We start from the raw sequence: 20,524 nt of genomic DNA on the forward strand, positions 1-20,524 counted from the left end.
CATGACTGAGTGAAAAGAAGGAATCCTGTACTGCACTGGTTCTCAATCCTGGTCCTGTTTTTGCCCTAGCACTACACAGCTGATTCAAATGATCAACTCATCATGAGGCTTTCATTTGAATCATGTTTGTAGTGCTAGAGCAAAAATTAAAATGTGCACCCCTTTGGGTCCCCAGGACCAGGATTGAGAACCACTGCTGTACAGAATAAAACTATGCATGCATCCTGTTTTGCAATAAGCCACTAAAGTAAAAATGTGGCAAAGAAATACACTTTTTGTCCTGAATACAAAGCGTTATGTTTGGGGAAAATCCAACAAAACACATCACTGACTACCACGCTTCATATTTTCAAGCATGGTGGTGGCTGCATCATGTTATGGGTATAATTGTCATCGGCAAGGACTAGGGAGTTTTTTTAGGATACAAATAAACGTGCTTGAGCTAAGCACAGGCAAAATCCTGAATGTTCCTGAGTGGCCTAGTTGCAGTTTTGACTTAAATCGGCTTAAATCTATGTCAAGACTTGAACATGTCTGTCTAGCAATGATCAACATCCAACTTGACAGAGATTGAAGATTTCTTTTTATCAAAAAGTTAAATATGGTACAATCCAGGTGTGCAAAGCTCTTAGAGACTTACTCAGAAAGACTCAAATCTATAATCACTGCTAAAGGTGCTTCTGTAAAGTATTGAATCAGGGGTGTAAATACTTATGTAAATTACCTGTATTTCTTAAAACATGTTTTCACTTTGTCATTATGGGGTATTGTGTGTAGATGGGTGATGATAATTTAAAAAAATATTTTATCCATTTGAAATGCCGGCTGTAACACAACAAAATGTGGAATAAGTTAAGGGGTATGAATACTTTCTGAAGGCCCTACTGTCTGTCGTCTCAACCCTGTCTCTTCCTTCTTCCCACTGTTTCTCCACTCTGTTTTGGTGTTTCTTGTTAAATGCTAATCAGTTCCTGTAGGTCAACAGCTCTGCTTTGCTCTTGAAATGTTAGATTTCTTTTCTCCTTTTCAAATCAGTGGTATGAGAATCTGATCATTTTTATATTTGGTATTCTAGGAACTATGTATTCCAGAAACGCTATGTGAAGTTTGATGGCAAAAATCTGATGTACTTCGGCAGTGAAAAGGTAGGCTCTTTTTCCTGAATGACGGGCTGTACTACATATTGATTGAGAGAACCAGGATTGTTCATCATGTGCCTCTTTTTTTTTCTATTCTCTCCAAGGATCCATATCCCAAAGGGGTGATTCCTCTGGCTGCGATACAGATGGCCCGCATGGCCAAAGACAATAAATTTGAGATAGTGACAAGTCACAGGACATTTGTCTTCCGGGCTGATAACGAAGGTAAACAAAAAGCACTTAACAACAAGCAATTCAAAATCTCACACACAAGCAACTACAGACGTCAGTAGTCCCACTTCTCTACACTTGTCCCAAAGTGTGTACTTGCAAATTCCCCGTCGTTATTTTCAAAGCATTGGATATGTGTTGTTAAATCCAAGTGTGCAAGTGCATATTTTAGGAGAATGGTGTAGGATCGGGACACAGCTATAGAGGGGTCCTCAGGGCATACAAGCAGAAACAAACCATGTGACAACCTCTATGTAGGACAAAGGTTGACCTCAGTGAGACAAGATTGTATCAGTTACTGTCATAAACTCCTAGTAGAAACATCTTGTTTAGGACTTTACTTTAGGCTACCGATTCCTCTGGTATTTACCTATTAGGAAATGATTTGGTATCAAAAGATAGTTTCTGATACAATTGGTAACTGACTGGTACAAAAGGGTAGTTGGTTTGAATCCATACGACGCAAACAATAAATTCACATATTGTTCTTGTGTTATTACCATTTTTACCATATACTTTCATAGTAAATACCTGGTATTTTTTTGTACTATAAAAAAAGTTAGTATTACCACTATCTTTCTACCGGTCCCCTCTCAGTGCAGAGACATCAGTGGTGCAGTACCTTACAGGGGAGGGTGAAGGAACAGCTTGTGTTTGGGCGCCCTCGCTTCGGTCCTGGCAGCCACTGTCAGAGGAGTGGTCCTCTGGAGCTCAAAGGGAAGTCAAAAGTCTACGTGGCCATCAACACAGAGCAGATCTGGCTGTACAAGACTGAGCAGTGCTTTAGAAATGGGATAGGAATCACGCTGATCGAGGCCAGAGGAGCTACGATCAGAGACGGCAAAGGAAAAAGCTTTGACCTCATCACTCCTTACAAAACATTCAGGTACGTGTTTACCGACGTGGTAATAACATTTATTTAAAAAATTTTTTGCACATTTCTCTAGTTTTAGCAACAATAAAGTCTATTCATCATGGACTTCCTACACTGCTGTTTCTGAAAAAGAATATTTTGGGATTGGTTGATTGATTGATTGATTGATTGATTGATTGATTGATTGATTGATTGATTGATTGATTGATTGATTGTCCCTGTAGTTTCACAGCTGAGTCTGAGCGGGATAAGAGAGATTGGATGGAGGCTGTACAGGAGTCCATAGCAGAGACCCTGTCTGACTACGAGGTGGCTGAGAAGATCTGGTCCAACAGGTTTAATAAGCTCTGTGCTGACTGCCAAGCAGTCAACCCTGACTGGGCCTCCATAAACCTCTGTGTTGTCATCTGTAAGAACTGTGCAGGTGAGACAGTGTTTCCCCTACTATTGTATAGGTGGGGCGGGCTCCCCCTCCCTAGCTCTGTTGCCCCCCCCTTCCCTAAAAGAGTGGGGTTGCAGTTTGATGCCTGAGGGCCTAGTTGGGTGTTGCTTTGGGGGACTTAGCGTCCCGCCTGGTGAGTGTGACTGATGCGATAGCATTGGCAGCTGTTGGCCAGGTGTCTTAGTTATCAGCCCATTGTCATGAGCCACAACAGTTTAACTCTCACCTGTGTTGTTTTAGCACACCTGTGTTGTTTTAGCACACCTCTGTTGTTTTAGCACACCTGTGTTGTTTTAGCACACCTGTGTTGTTTTAGCACACCTGTGTTGTTTTAGCACACCTGTGCCAGGTGAAGTGCTATGTTGCTCTAGAAGTGTTTCCAAATACAAACATCATGTCCCTCTCTTGTGGTTCTTTCCAGCGAGGCAGCGCCTGAGTGTCCTGTTACCAACACAATACCACTGTCTAGTGCCAGGAGAGTGATTATGGAGGTCTTTTGTCCCTTTTCCCCTACAGGTCAACACAGAGGTCTGGGGACTATGGTGTCTAAAGTACAGAGCCTGAAACTGGACACCAGTGTGTGGAGCAATGAGATCGTGCAGGTGAGAGGAAAGGGAAAGGTTCTTCAAGGAAGGGGGAGGGAGAGAGTCAGGGGAGGGAGGGAGTCAGGGGGAGGGAGAGAGTCAGGGGAGGGAGAGAGTCAGGGGGAGGGAGAGAGTCAGGGGGAGGGAGAGAGTCAGGGGAGGGAGAGAGTCAGGGGAGAGCAGGGAGAGAGTCAGGGGGAGGGAGAGAGTCAGGGGGAGGGAGAGAGTCAGGGGGAGGGAGAGAGTCAGGGGGAGGGAGAGAGTCAGGGGAGGGAGAGAGTCAGGGAGAGAGTCAGGGGAGGGAGAGAGTCAGGGGAGGGAGAGAGTCAGGGGAGGGAGAGAGTCAGGGGAGGGAGAGTCAGGGAGAGAGTCAGGGAGAGAGTCAGGGGGGGGAGAGAGTCAGGGGGAGGGAGAGAGTCAGGGGAGGAGAGAGTCAGGGGAGGGAGAGAGTCAGGGGAGAGAGTCAGGGGAGAGTCAGGGGAGAGTCAGGGGGAGAGTCAGGGGAGGGAGAGAGTCAGGGGAGGGAGAGAGAGTCAGGGGAGGGAGAGAGTCAGGGGGGAGAGTCAGGGGGGAGAGTCAGGGGAGGGGAGAGAGTCAGGGGAGGGAGAGAGTCAGGGGAGAGTCAGGGAGAGAGTCAGGGGGAGAGTCAGGGGGAGAGTCAGGGGAGGGGAGAGAGTCAGGGGGAGGGAGAGAGTCAGGGGAGAGTCAGGGGGAGAGTCAGGGGGAGGGAGAGAGTCAGGGGAGGGAGAGAGTCAGGGGAGGGGAGAGAGTCAGGGGGAGGGAGAGAGAGTCAGGGGGAGGGAGGGAGGGAGGAGAGAGTCAGGGGAGGGAGAGAGAGTCAGGGGAGGGAGAGAGGGAGGGAGAGAGTCAGGGGGAGGGAGAGAGAGTCAGGGGAGGGGGAGAGTCAGGGGAGGGAGAGAGTCAGGGGGGAGAGTCAGGGGGAGGGGAGAGTCAGGGGAGGGAGGGAGTCAGGGGAGGGAGAGAGTCAGGGGAGGGGGAGAGTCAGGGGGAGGGAGAGAGAGTCAGGGGGAGGGAGAGAGAGTCAGGGGGAGAGAGAGTCAGGGGAGGAGAAGAGTCAGGGGAGGGAGAGAGTCAGGGGGAGGGAGGGGAGGGAGGGAGGGAGAGAGAGTCAGGGGGAGGGAGAGAGAGTCAGGGGGAGGGAGGGAGAGGGGAGGGAGAGAGTCAGGGGGAGGGAGAGAGAGTCAGGGGAGGGAGAGAGTCAGGGGAGGGAGAGAGTCAGGGGAGAGTCAGGGGAGGGGGAGAGTCAGGGGAGGGAGGGAGTCAGGGGGAGGGAGAGAGTCAGGGGAGGGGGGAGAGTCAGGGGGAGGGAGAGAGAGTCAGGGGAGGGAGAGAGAGTCAGGGGAGGGAGAGAGAGTCAGGGGGGGGAGAGAGTCAGGGGAGGGAGAGAGAGTCAGGGGAGGGAGGGAGTCAGGGGAGGGAGAGAGAGTCAGGGGAGGGAGAGAGAGTCAGGGGAGGGAGAGAGAGTCAGGGGAGGGAGAGAGAGTCAGGGGGAGGGAGAGAGAGTCAGGGGAGGGAGAGAGAGTCAGGGGGAGAGAGAGTCAGGGGAGGGAGAGAGTCAGGGGAGGGGGAGAGTCAGGGGGAGGGAGGGAGAGAGTCAGGGGAGGGAGGTAGAGAGTCAGGGGAGGGAGAGAGAGTCAGGGGGAGGGAGAGAGAGTCAGGGGGAGGGAGAGAGAGTCAGGGGAGGGAGAGAGAGTCAGGGGAGGGAGAGAGTCAGGGGGAGGGGAGAGAGTCAGGGGAGGGAGGGAGAGAGTCAGGGGAGGGAGAGAGAGTCAGGGGAGGAGAGTCAGGGGGAGGGGAGAGTCAGGGGGAGGGAGGGAGAGAGTCAGGGGAGGGAGAGAGTCAGGGGAGGGAGAGAGTCAGGGGGAGGGAGAGAGAGTCAGGGGAGGGAGAGAGTCAGGGGGAGGGAGAGAGTCAGGGAGGGGAGAGTCAGGGGAGGGAGAGAGTCAGGGAGAGAGTCAGGGGAGGGGGAGAGTCATGCTCATGTTTATTTTAGTCAAGTGGCAAAATATTTACCAGGATACTGAAATTAGTTTGATTTGTTGTGTATCAAGTACTTCTCACCACTTTTACCTCCAACAAATCCATTATATTGGAACAGTTTAAATATATTTTGTACATTTTTAAGTTGAAAGTCAGATGATAGACTGTGAATATACTACGGGCCTCATGACTTCCGATTTATTCTGTGTTTGTGTTCGTCAGCTCTTCATAATGTTGGGGAACGACCGAGCCAATGAGTTCTGGGCGGCCAGGCTATCTCCAGCTGACGAGTTAGACCGTGACGCCACACCAGACCAGCGGAGAGAGTTTATCATCCATAAGTACCGTGAGGGACGCTACCGACACCCCCACCCCAACTTCAACACACAGGAGGAGCTGCTCAAGGTACAGGAACACAAAATGTCTAGATTTAAAACGTATAGCTGCTATAAGAGGATTCAAAGGACATGTGTTGTGGGCTCCCGAGTGGCTCAGCGGTCTAAGGCACTGCATCTCAGTGCAAGAGGCGTCACTACAGTCCCTGGTTTGAATCCAGGCTGCATCACATCTGGCTGTGATTGGGAGTCCCATAGGGCGGCGCACCCAGTGTCGTCCGGGTTTGGCCCGGGGTAGGCCATCATTGTAAATAAGAATTTGTTCTTAACTGACTTGCCTAGTTAAATAAAGGTTAAATATAATAAAAAGTATAGGGTATATTCGTATCATTAAGCCCTTAATATTAGTGTACAAGGTGCACGAATGGAGAACATTCCTAGTTTGTTATGAAGGAAAAACTAAATTACTATCTGTCTTGACGGCATTGGCTGGTTGCTGTGCCTCACAGTAAAAACACATGGAGGGACCCTACCCTTACCGAAAAAACACATGAATTTCACATGATCACATGTGAATTTCATGTGATAACACGAAACGTGATCACATATGAAGCCTTCCTAAAAACACTTCTAGTCTAAATGTGTACCCTTACAACAACAACAAAAAAAACAGGATTTCACATGTGGAAAATCATATGATTTCACATGAAACATGTGAAATCATGTGATTTTCATCATGTGAAATCATGTGTTTTTTTTCTGTAAGGATACACATTTAGACTAGATGGTATTGGTGGTAGTTTTAGTATCTGTAACTTATCTTAGGGCTAGTATGCAGCTAGACATTCACCCCAACAATAAGGACATGGAATGTGCTTTTGAAACTAAAACAAATAAAGAGAGTCGATAAAAGGGATGGAAGCACATTTTAGGGGGGCAGTTGAATGGAGAGGAGACTTTTTGGAATTTGGGCTGAATGTCTGTCCCTGTGGCTGTGGATGCTTTTAGTGGGTGTGTGTGTGTGTGTGTGTGTGTGTGTGTGTGTGTGTGTGTGTGTGTGTGTGTGTGTGTGTGTGTGTGTGTGTGTGTGGTGCGTCAGCCTAATGCTTCCCCCCCCCTCTCTCTCTCTCTACCATGCAGGTTCTGTGTACTGCTGTGACCGAGCAGAACCTGTTGAAGACAGTCACCCAGATTTTCACCGAGGCAGAGGCATTCCGACCCCGCCTCGCTGCCTCTAATGGATGTGACAAGCATCTGTCTCAGGAATACTCCCGCTCACAGGACACCGCGGGTAAGGCAGGGGACAGGCTTTATCTGCCTACTGGACATTTTTACTGCGTTATGTGACTATTATGCGACCATGCAGTATAATGTAGTGTACTCAGCAACCCACTGGAAAAGTAATTACAGCAGGGTTCATGGTTTGATAGAGAACCCAGATAACCTTTTGGTTGGTTATCATCAGAGCATTTGTCTGTCCAGTTTGTCAAATCTATACATACATTTTATATTTCTGTGTTTTTGATTTAATTTAATTGAAGAATTCTGTGAAATTATATAACGTAGAGCTATTTCATCAAGGGTGTTTACCGAGCTGCTTTTCTGGAAGTTTGGAGTTTATTTTTCTCAGGTTTGTAGACTCTAGCCGAGCCTTTGTGATGAGATAGTTAGGTCTTCCTCTGTATGTTCACCTGCAGCGCTGCTGGAGTTAAAGATTAACCCAGTTCAAGCTTTCTCTGTTGAAACAGCACAACTACAATAATGGAGGGAAAAACGTATTTTAAAAACAGAAACATTTCTAAACATCCATCCGCATTTCAATGAATAAGTTAAATGAAATTAATCATCACATTTCTAATCATTTCTAAAGTATGTATGGTCTTGTAAATGCGTTTTATTATGGCTTATTCATGAAAGTTATTGTAAAGTTGAACTTAATGTTTTGCCCTGTTTGCCTAGACCACAACTTGATGGCTACAAAACTTGTCAATATCTTCTTCATGTTTTTCTCTGCTATTTTCTCAGACCACAGTGTCTATGATGAGATTATGCAGGCCGTGCTGCACTCCGGCTACCTCTACATGTCAGCCTCAATGAACAAAGGGACATTATCCAGGAAAACCCGAGAAGGTAGGCGTGCGTGTGTGTGTGTTTTGATGGGTGCTAACAGCACACCGTGTGTGTGTGTGTGTGTGTGTGTGTGTGTGTGTGTGTGTGTGTGTGTGTGTGTGTGTGTGTGTGTGTGTGTGTGTGTGTGTGTGTGTGTGTGTGTTGATGGGTGCTAACAGCACACCGTGTGTGTGTGTGTGTGTGTGTGTGTGTGTGTGTGTGTGTGTGTGTGTGTGTGTGTGTGTGTGTGTGTGTGTGTGTGTGTGTGTGTGTGTGTGTGTGTGTGTGTGTGTTGATGGGTGCTAACAGCACACCGTGTGTGTGTGTGTGTGTGTGTGTGTGTGTGTGTGTGTGTGTGTGTGTGTGTGTGTGTGTGTGTGTGTGTGTGTGTGTGTGTGTGTGTGTGTGTGTTGATGGGTGCTAACAGCACACCGTGTGTGTGTGTGTGTGTGTGTGTGTGTGTGTGTGTGTGTGTGTGTGTGTGTGTGTGTGTTTTGATGGGTGCTAACAGCACACCGTGTGTGTGTGTGTGTGTGTGTGTGTGTGTGTGTGTGTGTGTGTGTGTGTGTGTGTGTGTGTGTGTGTGTGTGTGTGTGTGTGTGTGTGTGTGTGTGTGTGTGTGTGTGTGTGTTGATGGGTGCTAACAGCACACCACTTGGCACGGGTTGAATAGAGGAATACTGCCTCCTCAGTAACATCAGTATAAAGGCCTGTAGAGAACAAAGTACTTTATAGGACCAAATACTGACTGGGCCAATACTGTTCTGTTAGGAAATACACTACTTACTGTTAGTGGCTGGAGTCTCTACAGTAAAACAGCTTTGTGATTTAGAAGTTACTCATAGTTACTTAAAAACATCTATTTAAAAACACAGCTCATCATAAAATTCTAAAAGTTATTTTATTTAGAAAGGAACCTCGATTTCCCGGCTTCATTGCGTTTGTTCGCTCTAATAGCCGAAAGATGGAGATTCTGAAGTATGGCAACGCAAGACTATGAAGAAAGTAACAGCCTATATTTTTTTCTCCCAGATTTCCAGAAGTACTGGTGCACGGTGGAGAGGTCTCTTCTGTTCTATGAGTCTGACCGATGTCCTGATCCTAGCATGAAGATCAACGTCAAAGACATCGTCTGCCTGGGGGTCAGCAGGCCGGACTCCTGCAACAACAACGGCTTCATTGACAGGTTAGAGGACCAATCGTGGCACAGTAACTAACGTAGGCGGCCAATCATACTGTCTCTTTCACTCACGTGGAAAGGATACATTTAGCACTGCCACTCAATGTACAGGCGTCTACCAACTAGTGTTGATCTAATGCCCTTCACTTATGTTCCTGTGTCTTGTTGTAGGTTTCTCTATACATTTCAACTGTACTTGTCCTCAGAGAAGCTCTATCAGTTTGGATTGGAAACTCCTGATGCACTGCAGTGTTGGGTCAAGGCCATCGGAAAGGTATGAGATGACTTTCTATTCCAAAAGAGTGCAATGCCTGCACACTGATGATGCCAATTCTCAGCTTTACTGACGTAGTTCGAGCTCTTCCAGCTCAGAATGTTGTAATGTTGTAATGTCCCTATGCATGCATAAAGGGGGGGTTACAGTGAAGTGTTCCCTCCTTTCTAACCAACACCGTCTATTTACTGTACTAGCCTGGGATGTGTCTGTCCAGTGTTCCTTCCTGTACTTGAACCACTTCCTGTGTTGTCTTCCTCAGGCCGCCACACCTTTAAGCTGCCACTGTTTGCTAGCGAGGGAGTTTGAGCGGGTGGGAGTGCTGCGTTACAAGGCCATGCGAGACCCTTCTCAGTGGAAAGAGGGATATTTTGTCCTTCAGAAGTCTAACCTCTTCATCTGCCCAGGGAACGACGGAGCAGCTGAGGACATTATCAACCTTAAACGTCTGCAAGAGCTCAGTGAGTCTCCTGTCCCGACCAAAGCTTTACTGGCACTGTGTGGTAATGCATTTGCTCAAATATTGTTTGGCAACTCCTTACTGAAACATTGACCATGTTATGCCCCAACTAGGGATTGCAATAAAGCTGCCAAAAAAGGAAGTACTATAGTGATTGAAAACCCGTCTGACTATAAAGAGAGAGTTTAACTACCCCAAGCACCGTTTCTTTGAGCAACTGTTTGCTGATGAATGATTTGGTCCATCTTCCATTTGTTCTGTGTTTGACTCCTAGGTATAGTAACTGAGAACCAAAACCATGAGAAGAAGGAAATTCTGGTTTTGGTTGAAAAAGGAAGGTTGGTTTTCAGTCTCTTCCTGTTTTCATTCAATACATATGTAATTACCAAGTATGTCAACATATCATGGCTAGTTGGATGCCTAAAGTATACCCAGCTAGGGGGAAATGGAAATTCCAGGATGAGAATAATTTGACCATGAAAATAATTTTTGGGGGGAGCTGGATTGAGTGATTTTACAGTAGTGATTTTCTCTGAACCTTCACCTCTTGAGTATCGACATGTGTGTGTGTGTGTGTGTGTCCCCAGGACACTGCACCTCCAGGGGATGGGTCGCTTAGACTTCTCCCTGTGGTACGCAGACATCCAGAGAGCTGCTGGAGGGAAGGGCAACACCCTGAGAGAACAGCAGCTCAGCAGGAATGATATCCCCATCATCGTAGACAGCTGCATCGCCTTCATCACACAGTATGGTAAGGGTAGAGTCTGGATATTCTATTCAGTTACACAGTATAGTAAGGGTAGAGTCTGGATATTCTATTCAGTTACACAGTATAGTAAGGGTAGAGTCTGGATATTCTATTCAGTTACACAGTATGGTAAGGGATAGAGTCTGGATATTCTATTCAGTTACACAGTATGGTAAGGGTAGAGTCTGGATATTCTATTCAGTTACACAGTATAGTAAGGGTAGAGTCTGGATATTCTATTCAGTTACACAGTATAGTAAGGGTAGAGTCTGGATATTCTATTCAGTTACACAGTATGGTAAGGGATAGAGGATTCTGCATTTTCCAGTGATCTTGTGGATACGTGATAGGATCCATAGCATTTCATGCATTTTCCAGTGGCGGTAATCCTTTATATTAAAGTATACAATACCAATGTATATAAAGGGGTTTATAAATAGGTCATCCATTCATTATAACTCTGCAGTGGCCTGTGTACTGAAGGGTTTATTATCCCAGCTTAGCTGTACTTTACACCAGCCGGAGACAGGAGATACTAGCTGATGACTGATGTACTGGATCGGATGTGTGATCTGCTCGTCAGGTCTGGGTCATGAGGGGATCTACAGGAAGAACGGAGCCACGTCCAGGATCAAGCTACTGATGGAGGAGTTCAGGAATGATGCTCGGAACGTCAAGCTCCGGATCGGGGATAACTTCATCGAGGATGTGACTGACGTGTTGAAGAGGTTCTTCAGGGAGATAGACGACCCCATCTTCATGGCTGACCTGCATCAGCTATGGAAGGAGGCTGTCCGTAAGTATAGGTGTCTCTGGCAAAAAGACATTTCATCTCAATGAGACTAATCTCTATTAATAAAGGTTGGGATCTCAGACAGCACACATGAAGCTATTATGTTGTTGTGTCACTGACTTAATCAAATCAAAGTTTATTTGTCACGTGCGCTGAATACAACAGGTGTAGTAGACCTTACAGTGAAATGCTTACTTACAAGCCCTTAACCAACAATGCCATTTTTAAGTAAAAAAAAAAGGTATTAGGTGAACAATAGATAAATCAATAAAGATAACAGTAAAAAAGACAGCGAGGCTATAAACAGTAGAGAGGCTATATACAGTAGAGAGGCTATATACAGTAGAGAGGCTATATACAGTAGAGAGGCTATATACAGTAGAGAGGCTATATACAGTAGAGAGGCTATATACAGTAGAGGCTATATACAGTAGAGAGGCTATATACAGTAGAGAGGCTATATACAGTAGAGAGGCTATATACAGTAGAGAGGCTATATACAGTAGAGGTTATATACAGTAGAGAGGCTATATACAGTAGAGAGGCTATATACAGTAGAGAGGCTATATACAGTAGAGAGGCTATATACAGTAGAGAGGCTATATACAGTAGAGAGGCTATATAGAGTAGAGAGGCTATATACAGTAGAGAGGCTATATAGAGTAGAGAGGCTATATACAGTAGAGGCTATAAACAGTAGAGAGGCTATATACAGTAGAGGTTATATACAGTAGAGAGGCTATATACAGTAGAGAGGCTATATACAGTAGAGAGGCTATATACAGTAGAGAGGCTATATACAGTAGAGAGGCTATATACAGTAGAGGTTATATACAGTAGAGAGGCTATATACAGTAGAGAGGCTATATACAGTAGAGAGGCTATATACAGTAGAGAGGCTATATACAGTAGAGAGGCTATATAGAGTAGAGAGGCTATATACAGTAGAGAGGCTATATACAGTAGAGAGGCTATATACAGTAGAGAGGCTATATACAGTAGAGAGGCTATATACAGTAGAGAGGCTATATACAGTAGAGAGGCTATATACAGTAGAGAGGCTATATAGAGTAGAGAGGCTATATACAGTAGAGAGGCTATATAGAGTAGAGAGGCTATATACAGTAGAGAGGCTATATACAGTAGAGAGGCTATATACAGTAGAGAGGCTATATAGAGTAGAGAGGCTATATACAGTAGAGAGGCTATATACAGTAGAGAGGCTATATAGAGTAGAGAGGCTATAACAGTAGAGAGGTTATATACAGTAGAGAGGCTATATAGAGTAGAGAGGCTATATACAGTAGAGAGGCTATATACAGTAGAGAGGCTATATACAGTAGAGAGGCTATATACAGTAGAGAGGCTATATAGAGTAGAGAGGCTATAACAGTAGAGAGGTTATATACAGTAGAGAGGCTATATAGAGTAGAGAGGCTATAACAGTAGAGAGGCTATAACAGTAGAGAGGCTATATACAGTAGTGAGGCTATATAGAGTAGAGAGGCTATATAGAGTAGAGAGGCTATATACAGTAGAGAGGCTATATACAGTAGAGAGGCTATATACAGTAGAGAGGCTATAAACAGTAGAGAGGCTATATACAGTAGAGAGGCTATATACAGTAGAGAGGCTATATACAGTAGAGAGGTTGTATACAGTAGAGAGGCTATATACAGTAGAGAGGCTATAAACAGTAGAGAGGCTATATACAGTAGAGAGGCTATATACAGTAGAGAGGCTATATACAGTAGAGAGGCTATATACAGTAGAGAGGCTATATACAGTAGAGAGGCTATATACAGTAGAGAGGCTATAACAGTAGAGAGGCTATAAACAGTAGAGAGGCTATATACAGTAGAGAGGCTATATACAGTAGAGAGGCTATATACAGTAGAGAGGCTATATACAGTAGAGAGGCTATATACAGTAGAGAGGCTATATAGAGTAGAGAGGCTATATACAGTAGAGAGGCTGTATACAGTAGACAGGCTATATAGAGTAGAGAGGCTATATACAGTAGAGAGGCTATATACAGTAGACAGGCTATATACAGTAGAGAGGCTATATACAGTAGAGGGGCTATATACAGTAGAGAGGCTATATACAGTAGAGAGGCTATATACAGTAGAGAGGCTATATACAGTAGAGAGGCTATATAGAGTAGAGAGGCTATATACAGTAGAGAGGCTGTATACAGTAGACAGGCTATATAGAGTAGAGAGGCTATATACAGTAGAGAGGCTATATACAGTAGACAGGCTATATACAGTAGAGAGGCTATATAGAGTAGAGAGGCTATATACAGTAGAGAGGCTATATACAGTAGAGAGGCTATATACAGTAGAGAGGCTATATAGAGGCTATATACAGTAGAGAGGCTATATAGAGTAGAGAGGCTATATACAGTAGAGAGGCTGTATACAGTAGACAGGCTATATAGAGTAGAGAGGCTATATACAGTAGAGAGGCTATATACAGTAGACAGGCTATATACAGTAGAGAGGCTATATAGAGTAGAGAGGCTATATACAGTAGAGAGGCTATATACAGTAGAGAGGCTATATACAGTAGAGAGGCTATATAGAGTAGAGAGGCTATAAACAGTAGAGAGGATATATACAGTAGACAGGCTATATACAGTAGAGAGGCTATATAGAGTAGAGAGGCTATATACAGTAGAGAGGCTATATACAGTAGAGAGGCTATATACAGTAGAGAGGCTATATACAGTAGAGAGGCTATATACAGTAGAGAGGCTATAAACAGTAGAGAGGCTATATAGAGTAGAGAGGCTATATAGAGTAGAGAGGCTATATACAGTAGAGAGGCTATATAGAGTAGAGAGGCTATAAACAGTAGAGAGGCTGTATACAGTAGAGAGGCTATATACAGTAGAGAGGCTATATACAGTAGAGAGGCTATATACAGTAGAGAGGCTATATACAGTAGAGAGGCTATATAGAGTAGAGAGGCTATATACAGTAGAGAGGCTATATACAGTAGAGAGGCTATATACAGTAGAGAGGCTATATACAGTAGAGAGGCTATATACAGTAGACAGGCTATATACAGTAGAGAGGCTATATACAGTAGAGAGGCTATATAGAGTAGAGAGGCTATATACAGTAGAGAGGCTATATACAGTAGAGAGGCTATATACAGTAGACAGGCTATATACAGTAGAGAGGCTATATACAGTAGAGAGGCTATATACAGTAGAGAGGCTATATAGAGTAGAGAGGCTATATACAGTAGAGAGGCTATATACAGTAGAGAGGCTATATACAGTAGAGAGGCTATATACAGTAGTGAGGCTATATACAGTAGAGGTTATATACAGTAGAGAGGCTATATACAGTAGACAGGCTATATACAGTAGAGAGGCTATATACAGTAGAGAGGCTATATAGAGTAGAGAGGCTATATAGAGTAGCGAGGCTATATACAGTAGAGAGGCTATATACAGTAGAGAGGCTATATAGAGTAGAGAGGCTATATACAGTAGAGAGGCTATATAGAGTAGAGAGGCTATATACAGTAGTGAGGCTATATACAGTAGTGAGGCTATATAGAGTAGAGAGGCTATATAGAGTAGAGAGCCTATATAGAGTAGAGAGGCTATATACAGTAGAGAGGCTATATACAGTAGAGAGGCTATATAGAGTAGAGAGGCTATATAGAGTAGAGAGGCTATATAGAGTAGAGAGGCTATATAGAGTAGAGAGGCTATATAGAGTAGAGAGGCTATATAGAGTAGAGAGGCTATATACAGTAGAGAGGCTATATAGAGTAGAGAGGCTATATAGAGTAGAGAGGCTATATAGAGTAGAGAGGCTATATAGAGTAGAGAGGCTATATAGAGTAGAGAGGCTATATACAGTAGAGAGGCTATATAGAGTAGAGAGGCTATATAGAGTAGAGAGGCTATAACAGTAGAGAGGCTATATACAGTAGAGAGGCTATATACAGTAGAGAGGCTATAACAGTAGAGAGGCTATAACAGTAGAGAGGCTATATACAGTAGAGAGGCTATAACAATAGAGAGGCTATATACAGTAGAGAGGCTATATACAGTAGAGAGGCTATATACAGTAGAGAGGCTATATACAGTAGACAGGCTATATACAGTAGAGAGGCTATATACAGTAGAGAGGCTATATACAGTAGACAGGCTATATACAGTAGAGAGGCTATATACAGTAGAGAGGCTATATAGAGTAGAGAGGCTATATAGAGTAGCGAGGCTATATACAGTAGAGAGGCTATATACAGTAGAGAGGCTATATAGAGTAGAGAGGCTATATACAGTAGAGAGGCTATATAGAGTAGAGAGGCTATATACAGTAGTGAGGCTATATACAGTAGTGAGGCTATATAGAGTAGAGAGGCTATATAGAGTAGAGAGCCTATATAGAGTAGAGAGGTTATATACAGTAGAGAGGCTATATACAGTAGAGAGGCTATATAGAGTAGAGAGGCTATATAGAGTAGAGAGGCTATATAGAGTAGAGAGGCTATATAGAGTAGAGAGGCTATATAGAGTAGAGAGGCTATATACAGTAGAGAGGCTATATAGAGTAGAGAGGCTATATAGAGTAGAGAGGCTATATAGAGTAGAGAGGCTATATAGAGTAGAGAGGCTATATAGAGTAGAGAGGCTATATACAGTAGAGAGGCTATATAGAGTAGAGAGGCTATATAGAGTAGAGAGGCTATAACAGTAGAGAGGCTATATACAGTAGAGAGGCTATATACAGTAGAGAGGCTATAACAGTAGAGAGGCTATAACAGTAGAGAGGCTATATACAGTAGAGAGGCTATAACAATAGAGAGGCTATAACAATAGAGAGGCTATAACAATAGAGAGGCTATATACAGTAGAGAGGCTATAACAGTAGAGAGGCTATATACAGTAGAGAGGCTATAACAGTAGAGAGGCTATAACAGTAGAGAGGCTATAACAGTAGAGAGGCTACATACAGTAGAGAGGCTATAACAATAGAGAGGCTATATACAGTAGAGAGGCTATAACAGTAGAGAGGCTATATACAGTAGAGGCTATATACAGTAGAGAGGCTATATACAGTAGAGAGGATATAACAGTAGAGAGGCTATAACAGTAGAGAGGCTATATACAGTAGAGAGGATATAACAGTAGAGAGGCTATAACAGTAGAGAGGCTATAAACAGTAGAGAGGCTATAAACAGTAGAGAGGCTATATACAGTAGAGAGGCTATAACAGTAGAGAGGCTATAACAGTAGAGAGGCTATATACAGTAGAGAGGCTATATACAGTAGAGAGGCTATAACAGTAGAGAGGCTATAACAGTAGAGAGGCTATAAACAGTAGAGAGGCTAAAACAGTAGAGAGGCTATAAACAGTAGAGAGGCTATATACAGTAGAGAGGCTATAACAGTAGAGAGGCTATAACAGTAGAGAGGCTATAACAGTAGAGAGGATATAAACAGTAGAGAGGCTATAACAGTAGAGAGGCTATAACAGTAGAGAGGCTGTATACAGTAGAGAGGCTATATACAGTAGAGGCTATAAACAGTAGAGAGGCTATATACAGTAGAGAGGTTGTATACAGTAGAGAGGCTATATACAGTAGTGAGGCTATAAACAGTAGAGAGGCTGTATACAGTAGAGAGGCTATATACAGTAGAGAGACTATAACAGTAGAGGTTATATACAGTAGAGGCTATATACAGTAGAGGTTATATACAGTAGAGAGGCTATATACAGTAGAGAGGCTATATAGAGTAGAGAGGCTATATACAGTAGAGAGGCTATATACAGTAGAGAGGCTATATACAGTAGTGAGGCTATATAGAGTAGAGAGGCTATATACAGTAGAGGCTATAAACAGTAGAGAGGCTATATACAGTAGAGAGGTTGTATACAGTAGAGAGGCTATATACAGTAGTGAGGCTATAAACAGTAGAGAGGCTATATACAGTAGAGAGGCTATATACAGTAGAGAGGCTATATACAGTAGAGAGACTATAACAGTAGAGAGGCTATATACAGTAGAGAGGCTATATACAGTAGAGAGGCTATATACAGTAGTGAGGCTATATAGAGTAGAGAGGCTATATACAGTAGAGGCTATAAACAGTAGAGAGGCTAAAACAGTAGAGAGGCTATAAACAGTAGAGAGGCTATATACAGTAGAGAGGCTATAACAGTAGAGAGCCTATAACAGTAGAGAGGCTATAACAGTAGAGAGGCTATAACAGTAGAGAGGATATAAACAGTAGAGAGGCTATAACAGTAGAGAGGCTATAACAGTAGAGAGGCTGTATACAGTAGAGAGGCTATATACAGTAGAGGCTATAAACAGTAGAGAGGCTATATACAGTAGAGAGGTTGTATACAGTAGAGAGGCTATATACAGTAGTGAGGCTATAAACAGTAGAGAGGCTGTATACAGTAGAGAGGCTATATACAGTAGAGAGGCTATATACAGTAGAGAGACTATAACAGTAGAGGTTATATACAGTAGAGGCTATATACAGTAGAGGTTATATACAGTAGAGAGGCTATATACAGTAGACAGGCTATATACAGTAGAGAGGCTATATAGAGTAGAGAGGCTATATACAGTAGAGAGGCTATATACAGTAGAGAGGATATATACAGTAGTGAGGCTATATAGAGTAGAGAGGCTATATACAGTAGAGGATATAAACAGTAGAGAGGCTATATACAGTAGAGAGGTTGTATACAGTAGAGAGGCTATATACAGTAGTGAGGCTATAAACAGTAGAGAGGCTGTATACAGTAGAGAGGCTATATACAGTAGAGAGGCTATATACAGTAGAGAGACTATAACAGTAGAGGTTATATACAGTAGAGGCTATATACAGTAGAGGTTATATACAGTAGAGAGGCTATATACAGTAGACAGGCTATATACAGTAGAGAGGCTATATAGAGTAGAGAGGCTATAACAGTAGAGAGGCTATATACAGTAGAGAGGCTATATACAGTAGAGAGGCTATAACAGTAGAGAGGCTATATACAGTAGAGAGGCTATATACAGTAGAGAGGCTATATACAGTAGAGAGGCTATATACAGGCACCGGTTAGTCGGGCTGATTGACCTAGTCGTCTTGGTCCCCTTCCACCAAGCTGTGTCGCTGGTGCTCGTCAGGATGTACCACAACCTATCCTTATGAAATCTAACTGTTTGTCCCTTTTTTTATAGGAACAGCCAAGGATAAGAACCAGCGTCTGGACAGATACAAGGAGATCATCCGTAGTTTACCTAGACTCAACAGGACTACCCTGGCTGCTCTCATCAGCCACCTCTACAGGTCTGTATAGCCTCAGGGTTAACAGGACTTTCATCAGCCACTTCTACAGGTCATTATATCCTCAGGGTTAACAGGACTCTCATCAGCCACTTCTACAGGTCTGTATAGCCTCAGGGTTAACAGGACTCTCATCAGCCACCTCTACAGGTCTGTATAGCCTCAGGGTTAACAGGACTCTCATCAGCCACTTCTACAGGTCATTATATCCTCAGGGTTAACAGGACTCTCATCAGCCACTTCTACAGGTCTGTATAGCCTCAGGGTTAACAGGACTCTCATCAGCCACTTCTACAGGTCATTATATCCTCAGGGTTAACAGGACTCTCATCAGCCACTTCTACAGGTCATTATATCCTCAGGGTTAACAGGACTCTCATCAGCCACTTCTATAGGTCTGTATAGCCTCAGGGTTAACAGGACTCTCATCAGCCACCTCTACAGGTCTGTATAGCCTCAGGGTTAACAGGACTCTCATCAGCCACTTCTACAGGTCTGTATAGCCTCAGGGTTAACAGGACTCTCATCAGCCACTTCTACAGGTCTGTATAGCCTCAGGGTTAACAAGACTCTCATCAGCCACCTCTACAGGTCATTATATCCTCAGGGTTAACAGGACTTTCATCAGCCACTTCTACAGGTCTGTATATCCTCAGGGTTAACAGGACTTTCATCAGCCAGTTCTACAGGTCTGTATAGCCTCAGGGTTAACAGGACTCTCATCAGCCACCTCTACAGGTCTGTATATCCTCAGGGTTAACAGGACTCTCATCAGCCACTTCTACAGGTCTGTATAGCCTCAGGGTTAACAGGACTCTCATCAGCCACTTCTACAGGTCATTATAGCCTGAGGGTTAACAGGACTTTCATCAGCCACTTCTACAGGTCTGTATAGCCTCAGGGTTAACAGGACTCTCATCAGCCACTTCTACAGGTCTGTATAGCCTCAGGGTTAACAGGACTCTCATCAGCCACTTCTACAGGTCTGTATAGCCTCAGGGTTAACAGGACTTTCATCAGCCACTTCTACAGGTCTGTATAGCCTCAGGGTTAACAGGACTCTCATCAGCCACTTCTACAGGTCTGTATAGCCTCAGGGTTAACAGGACTTTCATCAGCCAGTTCTACAGGTCTGTATAGCCTCAGGGTTAACAGGACTCTCATCAGCCACCTCTACAGGTCTGTATATCCTCAGGGTTAACAGGACTCTCATCAGCCACTTCTACAGGTCTGTATAGCCTCAGGGTTAACAGGACTCTCATCAGCCACTTCTACAGGTCATTATAGCCTGAGGGTTAACAGGACTTTCATCAGCCACTTCTACAGGTCTGTATAGCCTCAGGGTTAACAGGACTCTCATCAGCCACTTCTACAGGTCTGTATAGCCTCAGGGTTAACAAGACTCTCATCAGCCACTTCTACAGGTCTGTATAGCCTCAGGGTTAACAGGACTTTCATCAGGCACTTCTACAGGTCTGTATAGCCTCAGGGTTAACAGGACTCTCATCAGCCACTTCTACAGGTCTGTATAGCTTCAAACGGGACCTGTAGTAATGTTTAGACAACATCACTGGTAACTAAGCAGAGTTGGGGGTCAATTCAATTTCATTTCAGTCAACTGAAATTTACATTTTCATAACTTTTCAGTTTACTTCCTGAATTAAATGAATTGACCCCAACCCTGAACAGTACCACTTATCATACTTAGACAACATCACTGGCAAGTTGTCAACTTGTTGACGTTATTTGTTCTCTCTCTCTCTCTCTCTCGGTCCAGGGTTCAGAAGTGTGCAGACCTGAACCAGATGTGTACCAAGAACCTGTCGCTGCTGTTCGCCCCCAGCCTCTTCCAGACAGACGGGAAAGGAGAACACGAGGTGAAGATCGTTGAAGACCTCATAGACAACTACCTGTATGTCTTTGATGTGAGTAGTGTCTCATAGACAACTACCTGTATGTCTTTGATGTGAGTAGTGTCTCATAGACAACTACCTGTATGTCTTGATGTGAGTAGTGTCTCATAGACAACTACC

At 44.1% G+C, this 20,524-nt stretch overlaps 1 protein-coding gene and 1 pseudogene across 3 annotated transcripts in view; both read left to right on the top strand.

Moving 5' to 3' along the window:
- LOC123743233 (basic proline-rich protein-like) overlaps window positions 1-20,524 on the top strand; it is a 603,964-nt pseudogene that overhangs the window by 510,331 nt on the left and 73,109 nt on the right.
- LOC106604143 (arf-GAP with Rho-GAP domain, ANK repeat and PH domain-containing protein 3) overlaps window positions 1-20,524 on the top strand; it is a 61,480-nt gene that overhangs the window by 26,253 nt on the left and 14,703 nt on the right. For all 3 annotated transcript variants that reach the window (XM_045717838.1, XM_045717839.1, XM_045717836.1), the window contains exons 7-22: window positions 1,076-1,145; window positions 1,244-1,364; window positions 1,968-2,256; window positions 2,469-2,668; window positions 3,203-3,288; window positions 5,494-5,676; window positions 6,747-6,897; window positions 7,632-7,736; window positions 8,748-8,901; window positions 9,067-9,169; window positions 9,432-9,630; window positions 9,904-9,967; window positions 10,217-10,380; window positions 10,961-11,173; window positions 18,386-18,494; window positions 20,269-20,416. In XM_045717838.1, coding sequence (XP_045573794.1) covers window positions 1,076-1,145; window positions 1,244-1,364; window positions 1,968-2,256; window positions 2,469-2,668; window positions 3,203-3,288; window positions 5,494-5,676; window positions 6,747-6,897; window positions 7,632-7,736; window positions 8,748-8,901; window positions 9,067-9,169; window positions 9,432-9,630; window positions 9,904-9,967; window positions 10,217-10,380; window positions 10,961-11,173; window positions 18,386-18,494; window positions 20,269-20,416 — 2,359 coding nt within the window. The remainder of the gene's footprint in view (window positions 1-1,075; window positions 1,146-1,243; window positions 1,365-1,967; window positions 2,257-2,468; window positions 2,669-3,202; window positions 3,289-5,493; window positions 5,677-6,746; window positions 6,898-7,631; window positions 7,737-8,747; window positions 8,902-9,066; window positions 9,170-9,431; window positions 9,631-9,903; window positions 9,968-10,216; window positions 10,381-10,960; window positions 11,174-18,385; window positions 18,495-20,268; window positions 20,417-20,524) is intronic.

Source organism: Salmo salar, chromosome ssa05 (genome assembly GCF_905237065.1).
Source record: "Salmo salar chromosome ssa05, Ssal_v3.1, whole genome shotgun sequence".
Taxonomy (NCBI): Eukaryota; Metazoa; Chordata; class Actinopteri; order Salmoniformes; family Salmonidae; genus Salmo; species Salmo salar.